This window comes from Sphaerodactylus townsendi, linkage group LG02 (assembly GCF_021028975.2).
Source record: "Sphaerodactylus townsendi isolate TG3544 linkage group LG02, MPM_Stown_v2.3, whole genome shotgun sequence".
Taxonomy (NCBI): Eukaryota; Metazoa; Chordata; class Lepidosauria; order Squamata; family Sphaerodactylidae; genus Sphaerodactylus; species Sphaerodactylus townsendi.
In genome coordinates this window covers 65,862,722-65,881,670 of record NC_059426.1, presented here as the reverse complement: position 1 = coordinate 65,881,670, position 18,949 = coordinate 65,862,722, and the positions used below count along the sequence as shown (strand labels likewise).

The window sequence follows — 18,949 nt, the reverse complement described above, 5'->3', positions numbered from 1 at the left end:
ATTACATTGCAAGAAAGGGAGGACGTTTGAGCCAGCTGGCCATGACCTGAGCTGAGCATTTACCCCTTTATTTTGCAGGTTAACTTAAATCCTGGGCTTGGCCAGACGCGCACGAGCCAGCCCGTGCAGGCGTCTGTCAGTGGAGTCAGCACCAGGTTGGCACATTATCATACCGGTATCTCTTCACTTGTTTTAGATTTGATTTGGAGCTTATTAAGCTGTATGTTTTTGTTTTAAGTTTCTCGTGTCATGTGTTGTACTTTATAAACCACTCTTAGTCCCCAGTATGGAAAAAGCAAGATAAAAATATTTAAATAAATAAAGTGTTCCTTGCAACCCTTCCACTGGCATCCAGTGATTTGGGGCAGGGGGGGTAGCGAAGCTCACAATAGAAATGATATCACATTGCAAGATAAGTGTTCCCATGGGGAACAATCTATTTAGATTTCAACATTAGAGTGCTTTTTGTAGAGCATGTAATTTGGACCTGAGGCCGAGTGAATAGAGGGTTGCCTAAAAGCTATTCTGTGAGTTCACAGTGAGGTGAAATTTGCGCCAGGAATTTCCCAGGCCACCCATCAAGTCGCTATGCTATATTAGCATGCTCTTGGGAGGAAAAGGCATTTGCTGCCTCAGGCTGTGGACACCCATCCAAGCGTGTTATCTGCATGAGAGCTTGAAGTGCCGGTTCCAGATAGTATACTCAATTTGAACTCATCTCTCAGAGTTGTGGCACAGAAAAATTCAAAGTAAATCAATCTGGTGCAGCAAAAACAAGCAAGTAAGCCGCTGTTGCATTAATGGCTTAGAGGCTGAACCATGAATCAGGAATTCCCTGGTTGAAATTTTCCCTCAGCCATGAATTCACTAGAAGACCTTAAGCAAGCATGCCCTCATACATTATTGGGAGAATAATACCTGTTTCACAAAGAGGTTGTAAGGGTCACTTACAGCAAGAAACTATCATTTGGGGTCAAACACCCTTGTCAGTAAACTGAAGCCAAGTCCTTTCAGAAGAGATGAATAGAGTTACTTTAAACAGAAAAGGTGTAATTCATAAGAGGAGAGAAGCATATGTTTTGCAGGTATATTAAAAAAGAAGCCCAGTCTAAAGCAGAAAATACCTTTACAAACTGTCAGCGACCTAGCACAACCTTACCCATGCCTTGTTTCTTTCCTGCACGAACCCTTCACATCAGCTGTTGTAGCTGCTCAGATCTGCTTCTAGAAATTTAGATTTATTTTCCCGCAAGAGATTATCAAGCTAGAGAAACCAGTCCAGCAACACCATCCCATGAGGTAAAATCTTGTTTGCATATTCAACTAGGGAGGGGTTGACACCAGCAATTTATTGCAAGATCTAGGATGAATAATTTCTGTGTTTCAACCACTTGTACTCATCCTTTATTAGGACCATTAGGAATCCCATCCAAAAGGGGGGAGGGGAATCACGCTGCAGAAGTGATGCACACTGCACTCCCATGCTGTTGCTGGTTCCGCGCGTTGGCACAGCGGGGGAGAGAGTTCCAGGAGTGGAGCTGACATTAGTTGACTTCCACCTGGGGTTCGTGGCAGTTACGCCAGCTCTCAGACTTACCCCAGCCTTTCGGGCTCTCCAGTAGCAGAGGGGGGTGGTCTTTGTTTTTTGCCTTCCTGCACTACTGGAAAGCCCCCTTGGAGGTGGTGGGGAGGCACAATTGTGATGCCGCATCCTGCCGCTGGGGCTCTGGGTAAGGCTGTCCTTAACTTAAAACAAATATTAGTCACTTTCCTACCTTGCAGCACTCAAAGTTTGTAAAGGTATTTTCTGCTTTAGACTGGGCTTCTTTTTTTAAATACACCTGTAAAACATAAGCTTTCCTACCTTGCACCTCAATATAAATAAAGAAACAGTCATAAAATACATTAAAAAAACAGTTTAAAATCTCAATTAGGACTGCCAATAAATAAAAACTGAATTAGCCAAACGCAGTTGTAAGTATAACTGTCTTCATCTTCCTCCTGAAGATCAAAAGTGAGGGGATCAGGCACTCCTCCCAGAGGAGGTTATTCCATAATCTTTATTTATTTATTAGTTACACTATTTATAATCCACCTTTCTCACAGCGACACAAGGCAGATTATACATGTTGAGTCAGTGCAATCAACAAAATGGGACATTTAATAACCAATGGGTTAGGATTTTAGAAGTCTGGAACCCCAGAAAGAACTGAAGCAAAACACAGGTATTAACACGACACATTAAGCAGTACCGAAATTACATAATAGGATCCTGCTTACAGTAAGCTATATGCAGCAGTATAGACACAGTCTCAGACATTTATCCGCGTAAGTTTGTGAACTATTTTGCACAGTGCAACCCTATTGTCTGCACAGAAAAATGCTCTTGAATAGTTCAGTTTCGCATAATTTGCAGAAGGTCCAGAGAGTGGGAACTTTCCTAGCCTCTTCAGGCAAGCCATTCCACAAGGCAGAAGCCATAATGGAGAAAGAATGTGTTGATGCTGTCCATTTGCAGAAGGGCACCTGCAGACATGAGTGAAGTGAATCTTGGGGAGAGATATGGCTCAGCAAATAACAGGGGCCAAGGTCATGAAGGGCTTTGTATGTGGTAGCCAATACCTTTGAGATTGGTAGCAAATGAGCAGCCAGTGGGACATCTGCAGAATGAGAGTAATATATATGCTCCATGTAACTCCTGCTAATAGTTTAATTGTAACATACTGAACGATTTGGAATTTCTGAGTCAATTTTGGAGAAACCAATCTACAGGGCATTACAAATGCCTTGTCTTCATGTTTCTTTGGCATGGATCCAGGTGGCCAGGCCAGGTATATCAGTTAAGGGTCATCTTACGGGCTAGGCCGTGTTGCTAGAAAACCTTTTTTGCAGCTGCATTAACTTGCTTCTCTAGCAATAAAGTTGGATCCGGGATGACCCTGAAGCTTTTAACTGAGTCTGCAAGGGTCAGCTGAACTCCATCAAAAGTGTCCTTCAAGGCCTCTGCCTTCCCAACTGACATTACATCCCAGAGTTTAGTTTCAATTTGTTCACTTTTAGCCAATTATCCACCATGTCCAGGCAGTGATTCAAGACTCCTATGCATCACCAGGAGATTTGGATACAGAAAAGGCCTTCTCACATGCCCACCAGACAAGCTTCTTTGATTGATGGGACAGTCAAGAGAGTTTCTCCCTATGATCTTGATTCCCAGTCAGGAACATATGAGAGAATATGGCCTTAAGCCATGTAGGGCTTTAAAGGACAAAAAGAACTCCTTGAATAGGGTTAATAGCATATAAGTAGCCAGTGTAATTACTGCAGGATCAGGGATAAATGCTTCTGATAGCTTCATGCATCATTCTGCACAAGCTGCAGTTTCTGAACATTCTTTGTATTAAACTGTATGTAAACGTATTAAACTGTAACTGGTGCTGTGATGATACTAATCTTTTCAGGCTGAGTTTGTTAGCTAACCAAGAGTTCAAGCCCTTTTCAAACAATTTTGTTTGGTAAGAGCTACTTTCATCTTGGACAATTACTTGAACGAGTTACAGAAAGTTAGATTAACAGCTTTTTAATAGAGGTGAAGAATTGAGATTGGCCCTCTTATCTTGCTATATCAGATGTAACTCATGTACTACACATGCTGATCCTGTGTGATTACTACCAAAAAATAGAAGCAACCCAGTCTAGATTTCATAGAGCTGTATATCCAATGCCTTGCTTAAGTTAAAAGCAGGCTGGTCCTGCTAGAAGTTCATGCCTGGCTTCAAGCCATATATTTCTGGTTCAAGCTAAAACTCTTTCCTTCTGGCTTAACTCCATTAAACTTTGCCGATAATTTCCATTCCAGACAGTTGAGAATAACAGAAGGAAAATTGCTCTTGGCATGTCTAGCATAGCTCTATTGCACCTTGGGCATCAACAGGCCAGGGTATTAATTAAACAACGATTATGGGACATTTGCCCCCAAACTGACAGAGCATGGAGCCATTCCATTGAAGAGTCAGCATGGTATAGTGGTTAAGAGCAAGTTGTCTCTAACCTGGAGAAATGCATTTGATTCTCCATGCTTTCACATGAGCAGCAGACTCTTCACTTGGTGAACTGGATTTGTTCCTCTGTTCCTACACAAGAAAACTGCTGGGTGACCTTGGGCAAGTCACAGTTCTCTCAGGACTCCCTCAGCCACACCTACCTCATAAGGGTTGTGGGAAGAGGAAGGGAAAGGAGTTTGTAAGCCCCTAGTTTGTAGACCCCTTTTGAGGTAGAAATCCAAATTCTTCTTCATCATCATCTTCAGGAGCCCTGTTTTTGATGCCCCTACCATCTGAGGCGATGGCAACCTGAAGGGCCCTTTTCAGTTGTGTCACCACAACTTTTGAACTCCCTCCCAGGGAAATTGTTCTGTTTCCCTCTGTTGCTGACTTCCACCTGCAGGTGAAGACTATTTTTGTTTTGTTTTGTTTTGTTTGGCATTCCTTCATTAACTTTGATTAGCCTTCCTTCATGTTCATATGTTTTATGCGTTTATATGTTTCATTTAATAGTGTTAAATATTTGATATATATTTGTATTTTAAATGCTTGAAATACTTTCATGTTTGAAATAAGTCAATGTTTAGTGCTGGGCAGCCCAGTCCAGAGCTCTGGGGCAGCCAGGGATGGCGCCACTGCAGCACCACCCTGCCGCCTCTGAAGAGATTTGGGCAGCAAGGGGAGGCAAAAAAAAACACAACCCCCCCCCTCCCTGCTGCCCAAAAACCCTCAACTGGGCTCAATGGGCTTATGCCATCCAAAGGGGTGGTATAAGTCCAAGTCTTGGGCACTGTCATCCTGGGAGGCAAAGCCAGGGTGGAAGCTGAGTAATGTCATCTTCACCCCCGGCCTTGCCTCTGGAATGCTCCCACTATACCAGCATGGGCACAAGAGTGCTGATGTGGCCAAAGGGCTGTTTGGAGGGCTGTGGTGGCTGCCTGTCAGAGGATTCCCCCCCCCCCACACAGATAGGTGCATAGGTGGGTAGAAAGGTGCATAGAATTCTTAAAAACAATAGAATATCAAAATATAGGAAATGAATTACAGAAGTAGAACATAATGTAATAAGAGCAGGATAAAACATATGATAAACACTGGAATAGACTACAGTCAAGCCACTTTTATAAATAAGCATCCTCCTGAGCTATTCCACTAGACCAGGGGTAGGGAACCTGCGGCTCTCCAGATGTTCAGGAACTACAATTCCCATCAGCCTCTGTCAGCATGGCCAATTGGCCATGCTGGTAGGGGCTGAAGGAGCCCCCCCCCACCCCCCCCCCCCCCCACCCCCCCCCCCCCCCACCCCCCCCCCCCCCCACCCCCCCCCCCCCCCACCCCCCCCCCCCCCCACCCCCCCCCCCCCCCACCCCCCCCCCCCCCCACCCCCCCCCCCCCCCACCCCCCCCCCCCCCCACCCCCCCCCCCCCCCACCCCCCCCCCCCCCCACCCCCCCCCCCCCCCACCCCCCCCCCCCCCCACCCCCCCCCCCCCCCACCCCCCCCCCCCCCCACCCCCCCCCCCCCCCACCCCCCCCCCCCCCCACCCCCCCCCCCCCCCACCCCCCCCCCCCCCCACCCCCCCCCCCCCCCACCCCCCCCCCCCCCCACCCCCCCCCCCCCCCACCCCCCCCCCCCCCCACCCCCCCCCCCCCCCACCCCCCCCCCCCCCCACCCCCCCCCCCCCCCACCCCCCCCCCCCCCCACCCCCCCCCCCCCCCACCCCCCCCCCCCCCCACCCCCCCCCCCCCCCACCCCCCCCCCCCCCCACCCCCCCCCCCCCCCACCCCCCCCCCCCCCCACCCCCCCCCCCCCCCACCCCCCCCCCCCCCCACCCCCCCCCCCCCCCACCCCCCCCCCCCCCCACCCCCCCCCCCCCCCACCCCCCCCCCCCCCCACCCCCCCCCCCCCCCACCCCCCCCCCCCCCCACCCCCCCCCCCCCCCACCCCCCCCCCCCCCCACCCCCCCCCCCCCCCACCCCCCCCCCCCCCCACCCCCCCCCCCCCCCACCCCCCCCCCCCCCCACCCCCCCCCCCCCCCACCCCCCCCCCCCCCCACCCCCCCCCCCCCCCACCCCCCCCCCCCCCCACCCCCCCCCCCCCCCACCCCCCCCCCCCCCCACCCCCCCCCCCCCCCACCCCCCCCCCCCCCCACCCCCCCCCCCCCCCACCCCCCCCCCCCCCCACCCCCCCCCCCCCCCACCCCCCCCCCCCCCCACCCCCCCCCCCCCCCACCCCCCCCCCCCCCCACCCCCCCCCCCCCCCACCCCCCCCCCCCCCCACCCCCCCCCCCCCCCACCCCCCCCCCCCCCCACCCCCCCCCCCCCCCACCCCCCCCCCCCCCCACCCCCCCCCCCCCCCACCCCCCCCCCCCCCCACCCCCCCCCCCCCCCACCCCCCCCCCCCCCCACCCCCCCCCCCCCCCACCCCCCCCCCCCCCCACCCCCCCCCCCCCCCACCCCCCCCCCCCCCCACCCCCCCCCCCCCCCACCCCCCCCCCCCCCCACCCCCCCCCCCCCCCACCCCCCCCCCCCCCCACCCCCCCCCCCCCCCACCCCCCCCCCCCCCCACCCCCCCCCCCCCCCACCCCCCCCCCCCCCCACCCCCCCCCCCCCCCACCCCCCCCCCCCCCCACCCCCCCCCCCCCCCACCCCCCCCCCCCCCCACCCCCCCCCCCCCCCACCCCCCCCCCCCCCCACCCCCCCCCCCCCCCACCCCCCCCCCCCCCCACCCCCCCCCCCCCCCACCCCCCCCCCCCCCCACCCCCCCCCCCCCCCACCCCCCCCCCCCCCCACCCCCCCCCCCCCCCACCCCCCCCCCCCCCCACCCCCCCCCCCCCCCACCCCCCCCCCCCCCCACCCCCCCCCCCCCCCACCCCCCCCCCCCCCCACCCCCCCCCCCCCCCACCCCCCCCCCCCCCCACCCCCCCCCCCCCCCACCCCCCCCCCCCCCCACCCCCCCCCCCCCCCACCCCCCCCCCCCCCCACCCCCCCCCCCCCCCACCCCCCCCCCCCCCCACCCCCCCCCCCCCCCACCCCCCCCCCCCCCCACCCCCCCCCCCCCCCACCCCCCCCCCCCCCCACCCCCCCCCCCCCCCACCCCCCCCCCCCCCCACCCCCCCCCCCCCCCACCCCCCCCCCCCCCCACCCCCCCCCCCCCCCACCCCCCCCCCCCCCCACCCCCCCCCCCCCCCACCCCCCCCCCCCCCCACCCCCCCCCCCCCCCACCCCCCCCCCCCCCCACCCCCCCCCCCCCCCACCCCCCCCCCCCCCCACCCCCCCCCCCCCCCACCCCCCCCCCCCCCCACCCCCCCCCCCCCCCACCCCCCCCCCCCCCCACCCCCCCCCCCCCCCACCCCCCCCCCCCCCCACCCCCCCCCCCCCCCACCCCCCCCCCCCCCCACCCCCCCCCCCCCCCACCCCCCCCCCCCCCCACCCCCCCCCCCCCCCACCCCCCCCCCCCCCCACCCCCCCCCCCCCCCACCCCCCCCCCCCCCCACCCCCCCCCCCCCCCACCCCCCCCCCCCCCCACCCCCCCCCCCCCCCACCCCCCCCCCCCCCCACCCCCCCCCCCCCCCACCCCCCCCCCCCCCCACCCCCCCCCCCCCCCACCCCCCCCCCCCCCCACCCCCCCCCCCCCCCACCCCCCCCCCCCCCCACCCCCCCCCCCCCCCACCCCCCCCCCCCCCCACCCCCCCCCCCCCCCACCCCCCCCCCCCCCCACCCCCCCCCCCCCCCACCCCCCCCCCCCCCCACCCCCCCCCCCCCCCACCCCCCCCCCCCCCCACCCCCCCCCCCCCCCACCCCCCCCCCCCCCCACCCCCCCCCCCCCCCACCCCCCCCCCCCCCCACCCCCCCCCCCCCCCACCCCCCCCCCCCCCCACCCCCCCCCCCCCCCACCCCCCCCCCCCCCCACCCCCCCCCCCCCCCACCCCCCCCCCCCCCCACCCCCCCCCCCCCCCACCCCCCCCCCCCCCCACCCCCCCCCCCCCCCACCCCCCCCCCCCCCCACCCCCCCCCCCCCCCACCCCCCCCCCCCCCCACCCCCCCCCCCCCCCACCCCCCCCCCCCCCCACCCCCCCCCCCCCCCACCCCCCCCCCCCCCCACCCCCCCCCCCCCCCACCCCCCCCCCCCCCCACCCCCCCCCCCCCCCACCCCCCCCCCCCCCCACCCCCCCCCCCCCCCACCCCCCCCCCCCCCCACCCCCCCCCCCCCCCACCCCCCCCCCCCCCCACCCCCCCCCCCCCCCACCCCCCCCCCCCCCCACCCCCCCCCCCCCCCACCCCCCCCCCCCCCCACCCCCCCCCCCCCCCACCCCCCCCCCCCCCCACCCCCCCCCCCCCCCACCCCCCCCCCCCCCCACCCCCCCCCCCCCCCACCCCCCCCCCCCCCCACCCCCCCCCCCCCCCACCCCCCCCCCCCCCCACCCCCCCCCCCCCCCACCCCCCCCCCCCCCCACCCCCCCCCCCCCCCACCCCCCCCCCCCCCCACCCCCCCCCCCCCCCACCCCCCCCCCCCCCCACCCCCCCCCCCCCCCACCCCCCCCCCCCCCCACCCCCCCCCCCCCCCACCCCCCCCCCCCCCCACCCCCCCCCCCCCCCACCCCCCCCCCCCCCCACCCCCCCCCCCCCCCACCCCCCCCCCCCCCCACCCCCCCCCCCCCCCACCCCCCCCCCCCCCCACCCCCCCCCCCCCCCACCCCCCCCCCCCCCCACCCCCCCCCCCCCCCACCCCCCCCCCCCCCCACCCCCCCCCCCCCCCACCCCCCCCCCCCCCCACCCCCCCCCCCCCCCACCCCCCCCCCCCCCCACCCCCCCCCCCCCCCACCCCCCCCCCCCCCCACCCCCCCCCCCCCCCACCCCCCCCCCCCCCCACCCCCCCCCCCCCCCACCCCCCCCCCCCCCCACCCCCCCCCCCCCCCACCCCCCCCCCCCCCCACCCCCCCCCCCCCCCACCCCCCCCCCCCCCCACCCCCCCCCCCCCCCACCCCCCCCCCCCCCCACCCCCCCCCCCCCCCACCCCCCCCCCCCCCCACCCCCCCCCCCCCCCACCCCCCCCCCCCCCCACCCCCCCCCCCCCCCACCCCCCCCCCCCCCCACCCCCCCCCCCCCCCACCCCCCCCCCCCCCCACCCCCCCCCCCCCCCACCCCCCCCCCCCCCCACCCCCCCCCCCCCCCACCCCCCCCCCCCCCCACCCCCCCCCCCCCCCACCCCCCCCCCCCCCCACCCCCCCCCCCCCCCACCCCCCCCCCCCCCCACCCCCCCCCCCCCCCACCCCCCCCCCCCCCCACCCCCCCCCCCCCCCACCCCCCCCCCCCCCCACCCCCCCCCCCCCCCACCCCCCCCCCCCCCCACCCCCCCCCCCCCCCACCCCCCCCCCCCCCCACCCCCCCCCCCCCCCACCCCCCCCCCCCCCCACCCCCCCCCCCCCCCACCCCCCCCCCCCCCCACCCCCCCCCCCCCCCACCCCCCCCCCCCCCCACCCCCCCCCCCCCCCACCCCCCCCCCCCCCCACCCCCCCCCCCCCCCACCCCCCCCCCCCCCCACCCCCCCCCCCCCCCACCCCCCCCCCCCCCCACCCCCCCCCCCCCCCACCCCCCCCCCCCCCCACCCCCCCCCCCCCCCACCCCCCCCCCCCCCCACCCCCCCCCCCCCCCACCCCCCCCCCCCCCCACCCCCCCCCCCCCCCACCCCCCCCCCCCCCCACCCCCCCCCCCCCCCACCCCCCCCCCCCCCCACCCCCCCCCCCCCCCACCCCCCCCCCCCCCCACCCCCCCCCCCCCCCACCCCCCCCCCCCCCCACCCCCCCCCCCCCCCACCCCCCCCCCCCCCCACCCCCCCCCCCCCCCACCCCCCCCCCCCCCCACCCCCCCCCCCCCCCACCCCCCCCCCCCCCCACCCCCCCCCCCCCCCACCCCCCCCCCCCCCCACCCCCCCCCCCCCCCACCCCCCCCCCCCCCCACCCCCCCCCCCCCCCACCCCCCCCCCCCCCCACCCCCCCCCCCCCCCACCCCCCCCCCCCCCCACCCCCCCCCCCCCCCACCCCCCCCCCCCCCCACCCCCCCCCCCCCCCACCCCCCCCCCCCCCCACCCCCCCCCCCCCCCACCCCCCCCCCCCCCCACCCCCCCCCCCCCCCACCCCCCCCCCCCCCCACCCCCCCCCCCCCCCACCCCCCCCCCCCCCCACCCCCCCCCCCCCCCACCCCCCCCCCCCCCCACCCCCCCCCCCCCCCACCCCCCCCCCCCCCCACCCCCCCCCCCCATGTAGCACCAAGGCAAGTTGGCTTTGTTTTGATCCACAGGCAATAGGGGGGCAGTCTTGGCTTGAGGTTAATAGGTCCATTGGGTCAGCCACTTGTCCACATTGATGTAGGTTCAGACTCTGGTCCACTCGAGACGTAGTTCCTGAACATCTGGAGAGCCGCAGGTTCCCTACCCCTGCACTAGGCTAAGAGACCTACTCACTTCATGAAACTGCCCTCCAGAACAGTTCAGTTTTACACAATTCGCTTCCTTAGAATAATGAAAGTTAACGTGACCAGACTCTCCTGCGCACTTCAGGGAAGTAGTTCGGCTTATTAATATAATTATTCTCACTTATCACACTTGGCTTCTTTGGAGCTAAAGGCTCATTATCCAGTTGTGTTACAAGCTCAAGGCTCAGTTGCTCATCCCCCGGTTGCTGGCTTGCCGGAAGAGATAAGTTATTGTTTGTTAAAGGGTCTGCTCTGCTGCCCCGGCTCTAAAACCTTTAGGTTACAAGTTGGAAGCCACAACGGAGAATGCACAGGTACAGGCAGATGTCAGTTTTTAGAACAAAAGAAGAGCCCTCTGAACCTACAATACTCCACCACAATAAAGCAGCCAATGGCTGCATCATCTACAATGATAATGGGGACTGGGACAAACTGGAACAACTGAGCTGACTGCCCAAATCGTCCACTACCATCAGCACAAGCCCAAATATCAGTATACTCTCTTGGAATATAGCTGGATGGAGATCTAAAAGAGAAGACTGCGATTTAATGGATTTTCTTGCTAACTTTGACTGTATTCTCTTACAAGAAACCTGTGTTTCACACAGGATGGTTAAAAGGCTTCCAGTCCTGTCCTTTTGGAGGGCCAAACACATGGGACATAGAGACCAAGGCTTTCTCCTGATGCTGTTTCATAGCAGAGGTCTGCTGCTTCCGGTGATACACCTGGATCCATGTATTCCTCTTACTCAGACTTTACTCATTGACATGTGCCCAAAACCACTACTACTTACTAATGTATACCTACCTCCAACCACCACAGGTAGTAGCCACTGATAGACCTATCATCCATTAATTCAATCAAATCCCTCATCATGGCGCTGGAATATCCTGACACCTTTTGCCTCATGGTGGCACCTTAACGCCAGAATAAGCAAAGGAATCAACGATCCCCAAAAACTGCATGAGACTGACGGTTTTGCCTTACCCGATAAGCAGCTGTCTTCTTGGACGGGGAGTCGCGTGAAAGGTGGTCATTTCCAAATCGATTTTTGTCTGGGTCCAAATAAGTCAATACTTAATGGCTTTACCCACTTACATGACTCTAACCAGTAGTTGCAGTCTTCTCCATCAGGGTATGCAGCATAATAGATTATGGCATCTGCACACCTAACCTCATAGAACTCATCCACTCCTTCAAGATTGGAAAACGTACAGAAAGTGACCACTTACCCCTCTTGCTATCCCTGAAGAACTTGTGCTTCTGCAATAAAGTTTCAACCACTGGCGTAATGCCCATTGGGCAAGGTGGGCAGCTGCCCAGGGCATCACCTTGTGGGGGGTGCAATCAAAATGCTGGGTTCATTTTTGGGTATTTTTAGTGGTTTTCCATTTTGGCCTGCAGGGGCGGTTTTTAGGCCTGGCAGGCAACCCAAAAGAATTTCCAGCACGTATCATTAGGAGACTGTCCGTATGATACCCCCCAAGTTTGGTGAGGTTTGGTTCAGGGAGTCCAAAGTTATGGACTCCCAAAAGGGGTGCCCCTATCCCCCATTGTTTCCAATGGGAGCCACTAGGAGATGGGGACTACAGTTTTGAGGGTCCATAACTTTGGCCCCCCTGAACCAAACTGCACCAAACTTGGGGGGGTAATCATTGTAGGGCAGTCTTCCTGATGAGCACCCCTGAAAGTTTTGAAGACTGTGCCTTCAGAATAATGTGCCCCAGCCTGCGAAAGCCCCCCATTGAGTCAATAATGCAGAAACTCAATGCAGAACAAAAGATTCTTGGACAAATTTCGGGATGTTCTGTGCAGGTGAGGGCATTCTTGGACGAGGTCAGCACCAAAATTTCAGGGTATCATCTGGATACTGTCCTTATGGTACCCCCAATGTTTGGTGCAGTTTGGTTCAGGGGGTCCAAAGTTATGGACCCTCAAAAGGGTAGTCCCCATCTCCTTAGCAAAGAATGGGGGATGGGGCACCTCCTTTGAGGGTAAATAACTTTGGACCCCCTAAACCAAACTACACCAAACTTTGGGGGTACCATAAGGACAGTTTCCAGATGATACCATGAAATTGTGGTCCCAATACATCCAAAAATGCGCCCCCTGCAGGAACATCCCAGAAATTTGCCCAAGAATCTTTGTTCTGCATTGAGTTTTCTGTATTGTTGTCCATGGGGGTTGCAGGCTGGGGGGGGGGACATTTCTGAAGGCACAGTCTTAGAACTTTCAGGGTGCCATCAGGAGACTGCCCTGATGATACCCCCCAGGTTTGGTGCAGTTTGGTGCAGGAGGGCCAAAGTTATGGACCCTCAAAACTGTAGCCTCCATCTCCTATTAGCTCCCATTGGAAACAACGGGGGATGGGGCACCCCTTTGGGAGTCCATAACTTTGAACTCCTTGAACCAAACCTCACCAAACGTGGGGAGTAGCATAAGGACAGTCTCCTGATGATATGCTGGAATTCTGGTGCTGATATGTCTAAAAATGCACCCCCTGTAGGCACCAATGTCCTGGTGCAAAAAAAAATTTGGTCGAGGTGGAGTGGCTGCCGGGGCGGGGGGGGCATCCAACTCAGGTTTTGCCCAGGGCTACAGTTTGCCCAGGGCTGCCTCGTTACGCCCCTGAATAGATGTACTCTTGCCTAGCTCCTGATTGTAGCTGTGGCATTCTGTACTAGCTGGAGTTTATAAGTCCATTTGAACAGCAGACTCTCATAGAGTATATTCCAATAGTCTAGTACTGAGGTCACCATGGCATGACTCAACAAAGCTCGATTGACTGAGTCAAGGTAGGGAGCCATCTTCTAGGCTACCTGAATACAGAAGAATTTTTTTTGCAATTATATTAACTTGCTTCTCCAACAGCAAAAGTTAATTAGAACAGAGTTAGCAGTAGGTGAACCCATCAAATATGGGTATTCCATGACTTCAGCCTTCTCAATCAGCAACTCCACCTTCTTGTCAGAATTTAGTTTCTTCTTGTTCACCCTTAATGATTTGATCACAGCAGTCGGGCAGTACCTGAAGACCTCTATTGCATCACTAGATTACTTGGATAAAGAAATGCAGAGGTGGGTGTCGTCTGATATTGATGACACAAAACTCTAAAACCACAAATCATGTTTCCTAAAGGCATAGACTGGTGCCTGTGAGTTTTCTGGGTTGTGTGACTGTAGCCCGGTAGTTTTTGCTCCTAAAATGTTGCCTCCTTCTATGGCTGGCATCTTAGAGGTATGTATTTCTCTCCGTGGCACAGTCATGGAATCCACAGTCAGTTCTTTCCAGTCGTGAAAGCCTTAGATTGCATTCTGAAATTGGTTACTTGCTGTTATGTAATTGATTATCTTTGTTAGCCGTCTTGTCTATTGCCATATGGATTATTTGCCGGGGTGTGTGTGTGTGTGTGTGTGTGTGTGTCAATGTTATTAGGAAGTGGGATTTTCCTCCCAGCATCCTCACAATCATTATAGTGCATTAATTCACTTTCCTGGGTTTCTCCAGCTTTTTTCTGATGTTTCCCAACCTTGCTTTGTTGTGAAGTTTTTTGGGGAAATGCAGCAAAGCCGTCCAGGCTACTGTGTGGGTAGAAAAGCTCAGATTTTCCTAGTTCTGCCCACATGGCAGACTTGGATGACTCTGGCCAGGCCTATTTAGATATATTTGTTTGGTTTTCTTTGGATTTTAGTTTTCCAGATACTGTCACTTTTATGACTAGGCAACTGCAAAGAGCGATGCTACTAAACAAACTGGAGTTTGTGATTACGGGCATCACAACAAACTGCTGCTTGTACAAACGATGGATAATAAAGCAGCTGTAAATAGTAGCTTGAAATCTTAGTTTGATCCCAGGCAGCAAACCTTGGTGTGTGAGATATCACCATTCAGAGATTACAACAAACTGCGGGTTGATTTAACTGTTTAGTATGTAATGCAAATGTCTCCTTAAGGTTGCCTCCCTTTTCAGCATGACAGCCAAAAATTCAATAGAAAGAACTTTCCCTGTCAGTGCACTGCAGCTCCATGGCAAGAAGTGCTGCCTGTGGTCACAAAACTGTCAAGGGCACAAAGCCCTGCCAGAAAATCTTATTTAACATTAAGCAAGGTAGGTGATTCCTCATCTCAGTGGTGGAGCTAAGCAAAAAGAGTGCTGCATTGATTCCCCTTGGATAACCTCTTATCTGTAGAGGAAGTGCCTCTCCTTAAGGGAACTGTAGGATGCTTTTGTTAAGGTTAGGAAAAACACCCCCAAGCAATGAGCAAGTTTTCAGTCTTTCTATAACTGTTTTTTGTCCAGCTGACCAGTTCGTGCTGGATCAGATTTGAATAACTGCTGGCATTTATATTTCCAGAAGGAGAGCAGTCATTGTATCTTTCTCTTGTAGCCTTGTGTGCAACTGGAGATCTGTTTTGCAATTTATGCAGCTCTCTCTAAGCAAGAAAGCATCATATCTCCACTAATTCAGCAGAAAACTATTTCAGGCTGCTCATTGGGGCTTTCTATCATAGAAGCATAGAAATATAGAGCTGGAAGGGACTTCAAGGGTCATTTAGTCCAACCTCTTTCACAACACAGGAAATTCACAACTACTTCCCCCCATCAATCCTCTAGTGAGTATTCTATGCCCAGAGAAAGGCAAAAATCCAACAAAAATCCAACAGTGGTCAGCAGGAGGAGGCTGAGGAAGTGAAGCCCCTTCCATAGGTCTACTTGAACTAATTTAAATTAATTTTAAGTGTATTTTTAATGCTTTGTATGCATTTTAACGCTTAAAAATTGTTTTAATGGTATATGTTTGGGGTGAGGGCATTTCCTACCCTTGTCCCAGCCTGGTGAGATCCAGGCCCTGCAGGACTTATCACAATTCTGCAGGGCTTGTAAGAAGGAGCTGTTCCACCAGGGATACGGTTAAGGCAGCAATGGCTGTCATATCTAGGGCTCCCTCTTCCCTTTTCTATCCTCGTCCCCATCTGTGACTTGACATCTTTTCAGTTTTTCCCTTGATGAATAGGAAATAATATAGTCTGCATGATAGTTATTAGTACAATTTATTATCTGTTTTATGGATTTTAACTGTTGCATATTTTTAAATGTTGTTAGCCACCCTGAGCCCATGAGGGGAAGGGCGGGGCATAAATATAACAACAAAAACAACAACCTGCACTGGCAAATTATGTGAATGAAAGTCAAGAACAAGCATTGATTGCAGTGAAGAACAGACATTTACTGAAAGCTCAGCAAACAGGAGTACAGAAAAAAATGATTAAAAAGCTGGCACAACAAAGCTGGCACAACAAAGCATTGCATGGCCAATTTCTGGAGAAGATGAAGGACAAGGTGGACAGTGAAAAGATCTGTCTGTGGTTAACAACTAGAACTTTGAAAAAGGGAAATGAATCAGTGATTTTAGCTGCTCAAGGGCAGGCAATTAGGACAAATGCAATAAAAGCCGAATCGAAAAATTCTCAGATGATGCAAAGTGCAGATTGTGCAAGGAAGCTGATGAAACTGTAGATCATATACTCAGCTGCTTCAAAAAGATCACCCAGACTGAGTACAAATAGAGGCACAACTCAGTGGCCAAGATGATCCACTGGAATTTATGCACAAATTACAACAGCAGGACAGCTAAAAACTGGTGGGAACACTGTTCAGAGAGAAAGTCATGGAAAATGAGAAGGTCAAGGGTTTGTGGGACTTTCAAATCTAAACGGACAAAGTGTTGGTGCATAATACACTAGACATTCCAGTGATAGAGGACAGGAGAGTGACCATCGACAAAACAATACCCAGTGACAACAGGGTCAATGAAAAAGAACGTGAGAAGGACACTAAATACCACAATTTGAAAATTGAGATTCAGTGACTATGGCACAAACCAGCTGAGGTCGTCCCAGTGCCCAGTGGCATTCTGGACACCATTCCAAAAATACTAGGGTGGCACTGAAAATCAACAAAATCAACATCTGTCAGATTCAAAAGGCAGCCCTGCTGAGATCTGCACAAAGACTATGTTGATATATTAAAATGTCCTAGTGCACTGGGTGAGGCACAAATTGTAATGAAAAACTAACAACCAACTAAAGGAACTGGCAGCTATGATATTAAAGTAGGCTGACCAGACGTCCCGCTTTTGGCGGGACCGTCACGCCTTTAAACAATTTGTCCCGCGTCCAGCGGGTTCTGCAAATTGTCCCGATTTTTGGGAGGCTACCGCACTGCCTTCTGGGGCGCAAGGCAGTGCGGCAGCCTCCTGCGCGCTCAGCCGCAGGAGCTCCCGGCCTTCTGGGACTTGCCGTTTGCCGCTCTGTGACAGGGAAGGCAGTGCGCTTCTGCAGCTGCGCGCGTGCGGCCGCTTCCCTGTCCTGGATCACAAAGGTGACCATCTGGTCACCTTATATTAAAGCATCATCATCATCATCATCATCATCATCATCATCTAAAATATGATTTTATAATGTATGTTTTAAAATGTTAGCTGTCTTGGAGGCCCTTATAAGGGCAGAAATGTGGGGTACAAAACTTTGTAAATAAACACGTATATACATACATACACAATTTGTATTTTTGTTTTTTGTTGGTCACCAGGAGCTTTTCATTTAAAAGACAGGATATAAATATAATACAACACAAACAAATAAACAATGAATTAACTACTATTGCTTTTGAACATTTTTTGTAACAGACATGTGGACCTTCTGGTTAATGGCTAAGCAGGATTCATAATGAAGTCAGAATGAAAATACCCATCAAATCCATCAAATAATGTATTTACTAATGGTGATTAGAGTTGCAATTCTGACAGGAATGTTCTCAAGATCACATGCTACAGATTAACCTACTCAAAGTATTTTAAAGCATTATGTTATTTGCACCACCAATGTAGTTGTGTAGCAAAAGATACATTTAGCACAGTCTTTCAACGCAAGTTTACAGCAGAGATCCTACAGTTCTATGCTTATTTCATGTTATTCATTGTAGATTAATTAACCTGAAATAATAATGCTAATAATAGTTTTATTGTTAAAATGTTGTTTTATTGTAATAGTTGCTTACTGAGAATTTGTGTTTTGAATTTTTGTTTCGTTATACATGTTTCTTGCAATTTTATTGTGATTTTAGTAAGCTGCTTGGGTTATAGAAAGGCAGGATATAAATATTTTAATAAGTAAATGAATAAATCTTCTCCTAGTCTTCAGCTGTTGCTGCCACTCCCCTGCCCCCGGCCCACTTGCACGGTTCTAGTGACATGAAAACTTGGTACCATGTGTAAGCGTAGTACACAGGTTTTCACAGCATGGAGATTCAAAGACATGGAAAGAGGCACTTAAATTCCTGCTGTCATAAAGTAGCCTGTTAAATCACAGGGGAAAAAAATGAACTCTGAACTGGTTAATTCTCTGAAAATATGTGATTACTAAAACTTAGCTTGGCTATAAATATACATGAGTCTTTTTAAAAAGCAGAAAATCACAGTGATTGCCAAAGGAAAAGATTAGTGCCAGAGAAGAAGAAAAGACCTTTGCTTTAATTTTAATCACAGAGTCAAGAAAAGCAGGATCTCTACCTGGTGTCTGTGATGCCATTTGGAAATTCTTTTTACCAAGAGCTCTCCTCAGACCAGTTGCAAAACAGGCTGTCCACACAGATTATAAGAGGTAGAATGAAGCAGCCCAATGTGGCAGAGGAAAACAGTCACTGAGCAGCCAGAGGAGGGCAAATCTGGACCACGAGCTCAGTTTGGTCTGCCCAGTATTTCACAAGGAAGCAAAAGAAGGAAGTACTCTCCACTGCAAAAAAAAAAGTATTTTTCTCACACCTCTGCACATCTTTGTGTATATTTTCCTGGCAAGAAAGCAAGGGGAATTTATCTGACTTTCTAAGGCAAATACAGAAGATCAGGTCTCAGAAGAACTTGATAGTATTTGGGTCTAAAGTATACAAAGAGGGTGTTGTCTCAAAACAGGCTCTCTAAGATGGGTTGATGTCAGAATTTTAAAATAAGCTAGTTTAAGAACTCCATCCCCCCACACAGCCTCCATCCCCCCACACAGCCTTTCCCCTCTATCTTCAACAGTAGATAGACATACAGAAAAGAAGAGGGAAAAACTTTCTTCATATGGTAGTTAACTTTATGTTACGGAAAGTTTTGCTGTAATGGACTGCATTTAAAGACACGAGAACTGAGGCAGAGGAAAAAAAGGTAAAAACCACAAAATAAATACATCCTGTGCTGACAGTGAGAGAATGAGAAATTAGATCCCCTGGAAATGCTTGGTTAGTTTAGAACGGAAATCATAATATGCCACAAGGGTAGAGTTCAAGTGCAACAAACTGTGCATACATCAAAACATGAATTCTTGTAGGAAATGCAACAAAGTTTACTGAGTCAAGTACAATGTTGGCTAGAGTGAATTAAAACATCAATATAC

General features: G+C 56.3%; 1 protein-coding gene across 1 annotated transcript in view; it reads right to left on the bottom strand.

The window, feature by feature from the left end:
- SLC11A1 (solute carrier family 11 member 1) overlaps window positions 1–18,187 on the bottom strand; it is a 49,273-nt gene extending 31,086 nt beyond the window's left edge. Inside the window, exon 1 of the mRNA XM_048485345.1 lies at window positions 18,085–18,187. Within this exon, the coding sequence (XP_048341302.1) occupies window positions 18,085–18,103 (19 nt within the window). The 5' untranslated portion in view covers window positions 18,104–18,187. The remainder of the gene's footprint in view (window positions 1–18,084) is intronic.
- Between the last annotated feature and the right edge of the window lie 762 nt (window positions 18,188–18,949).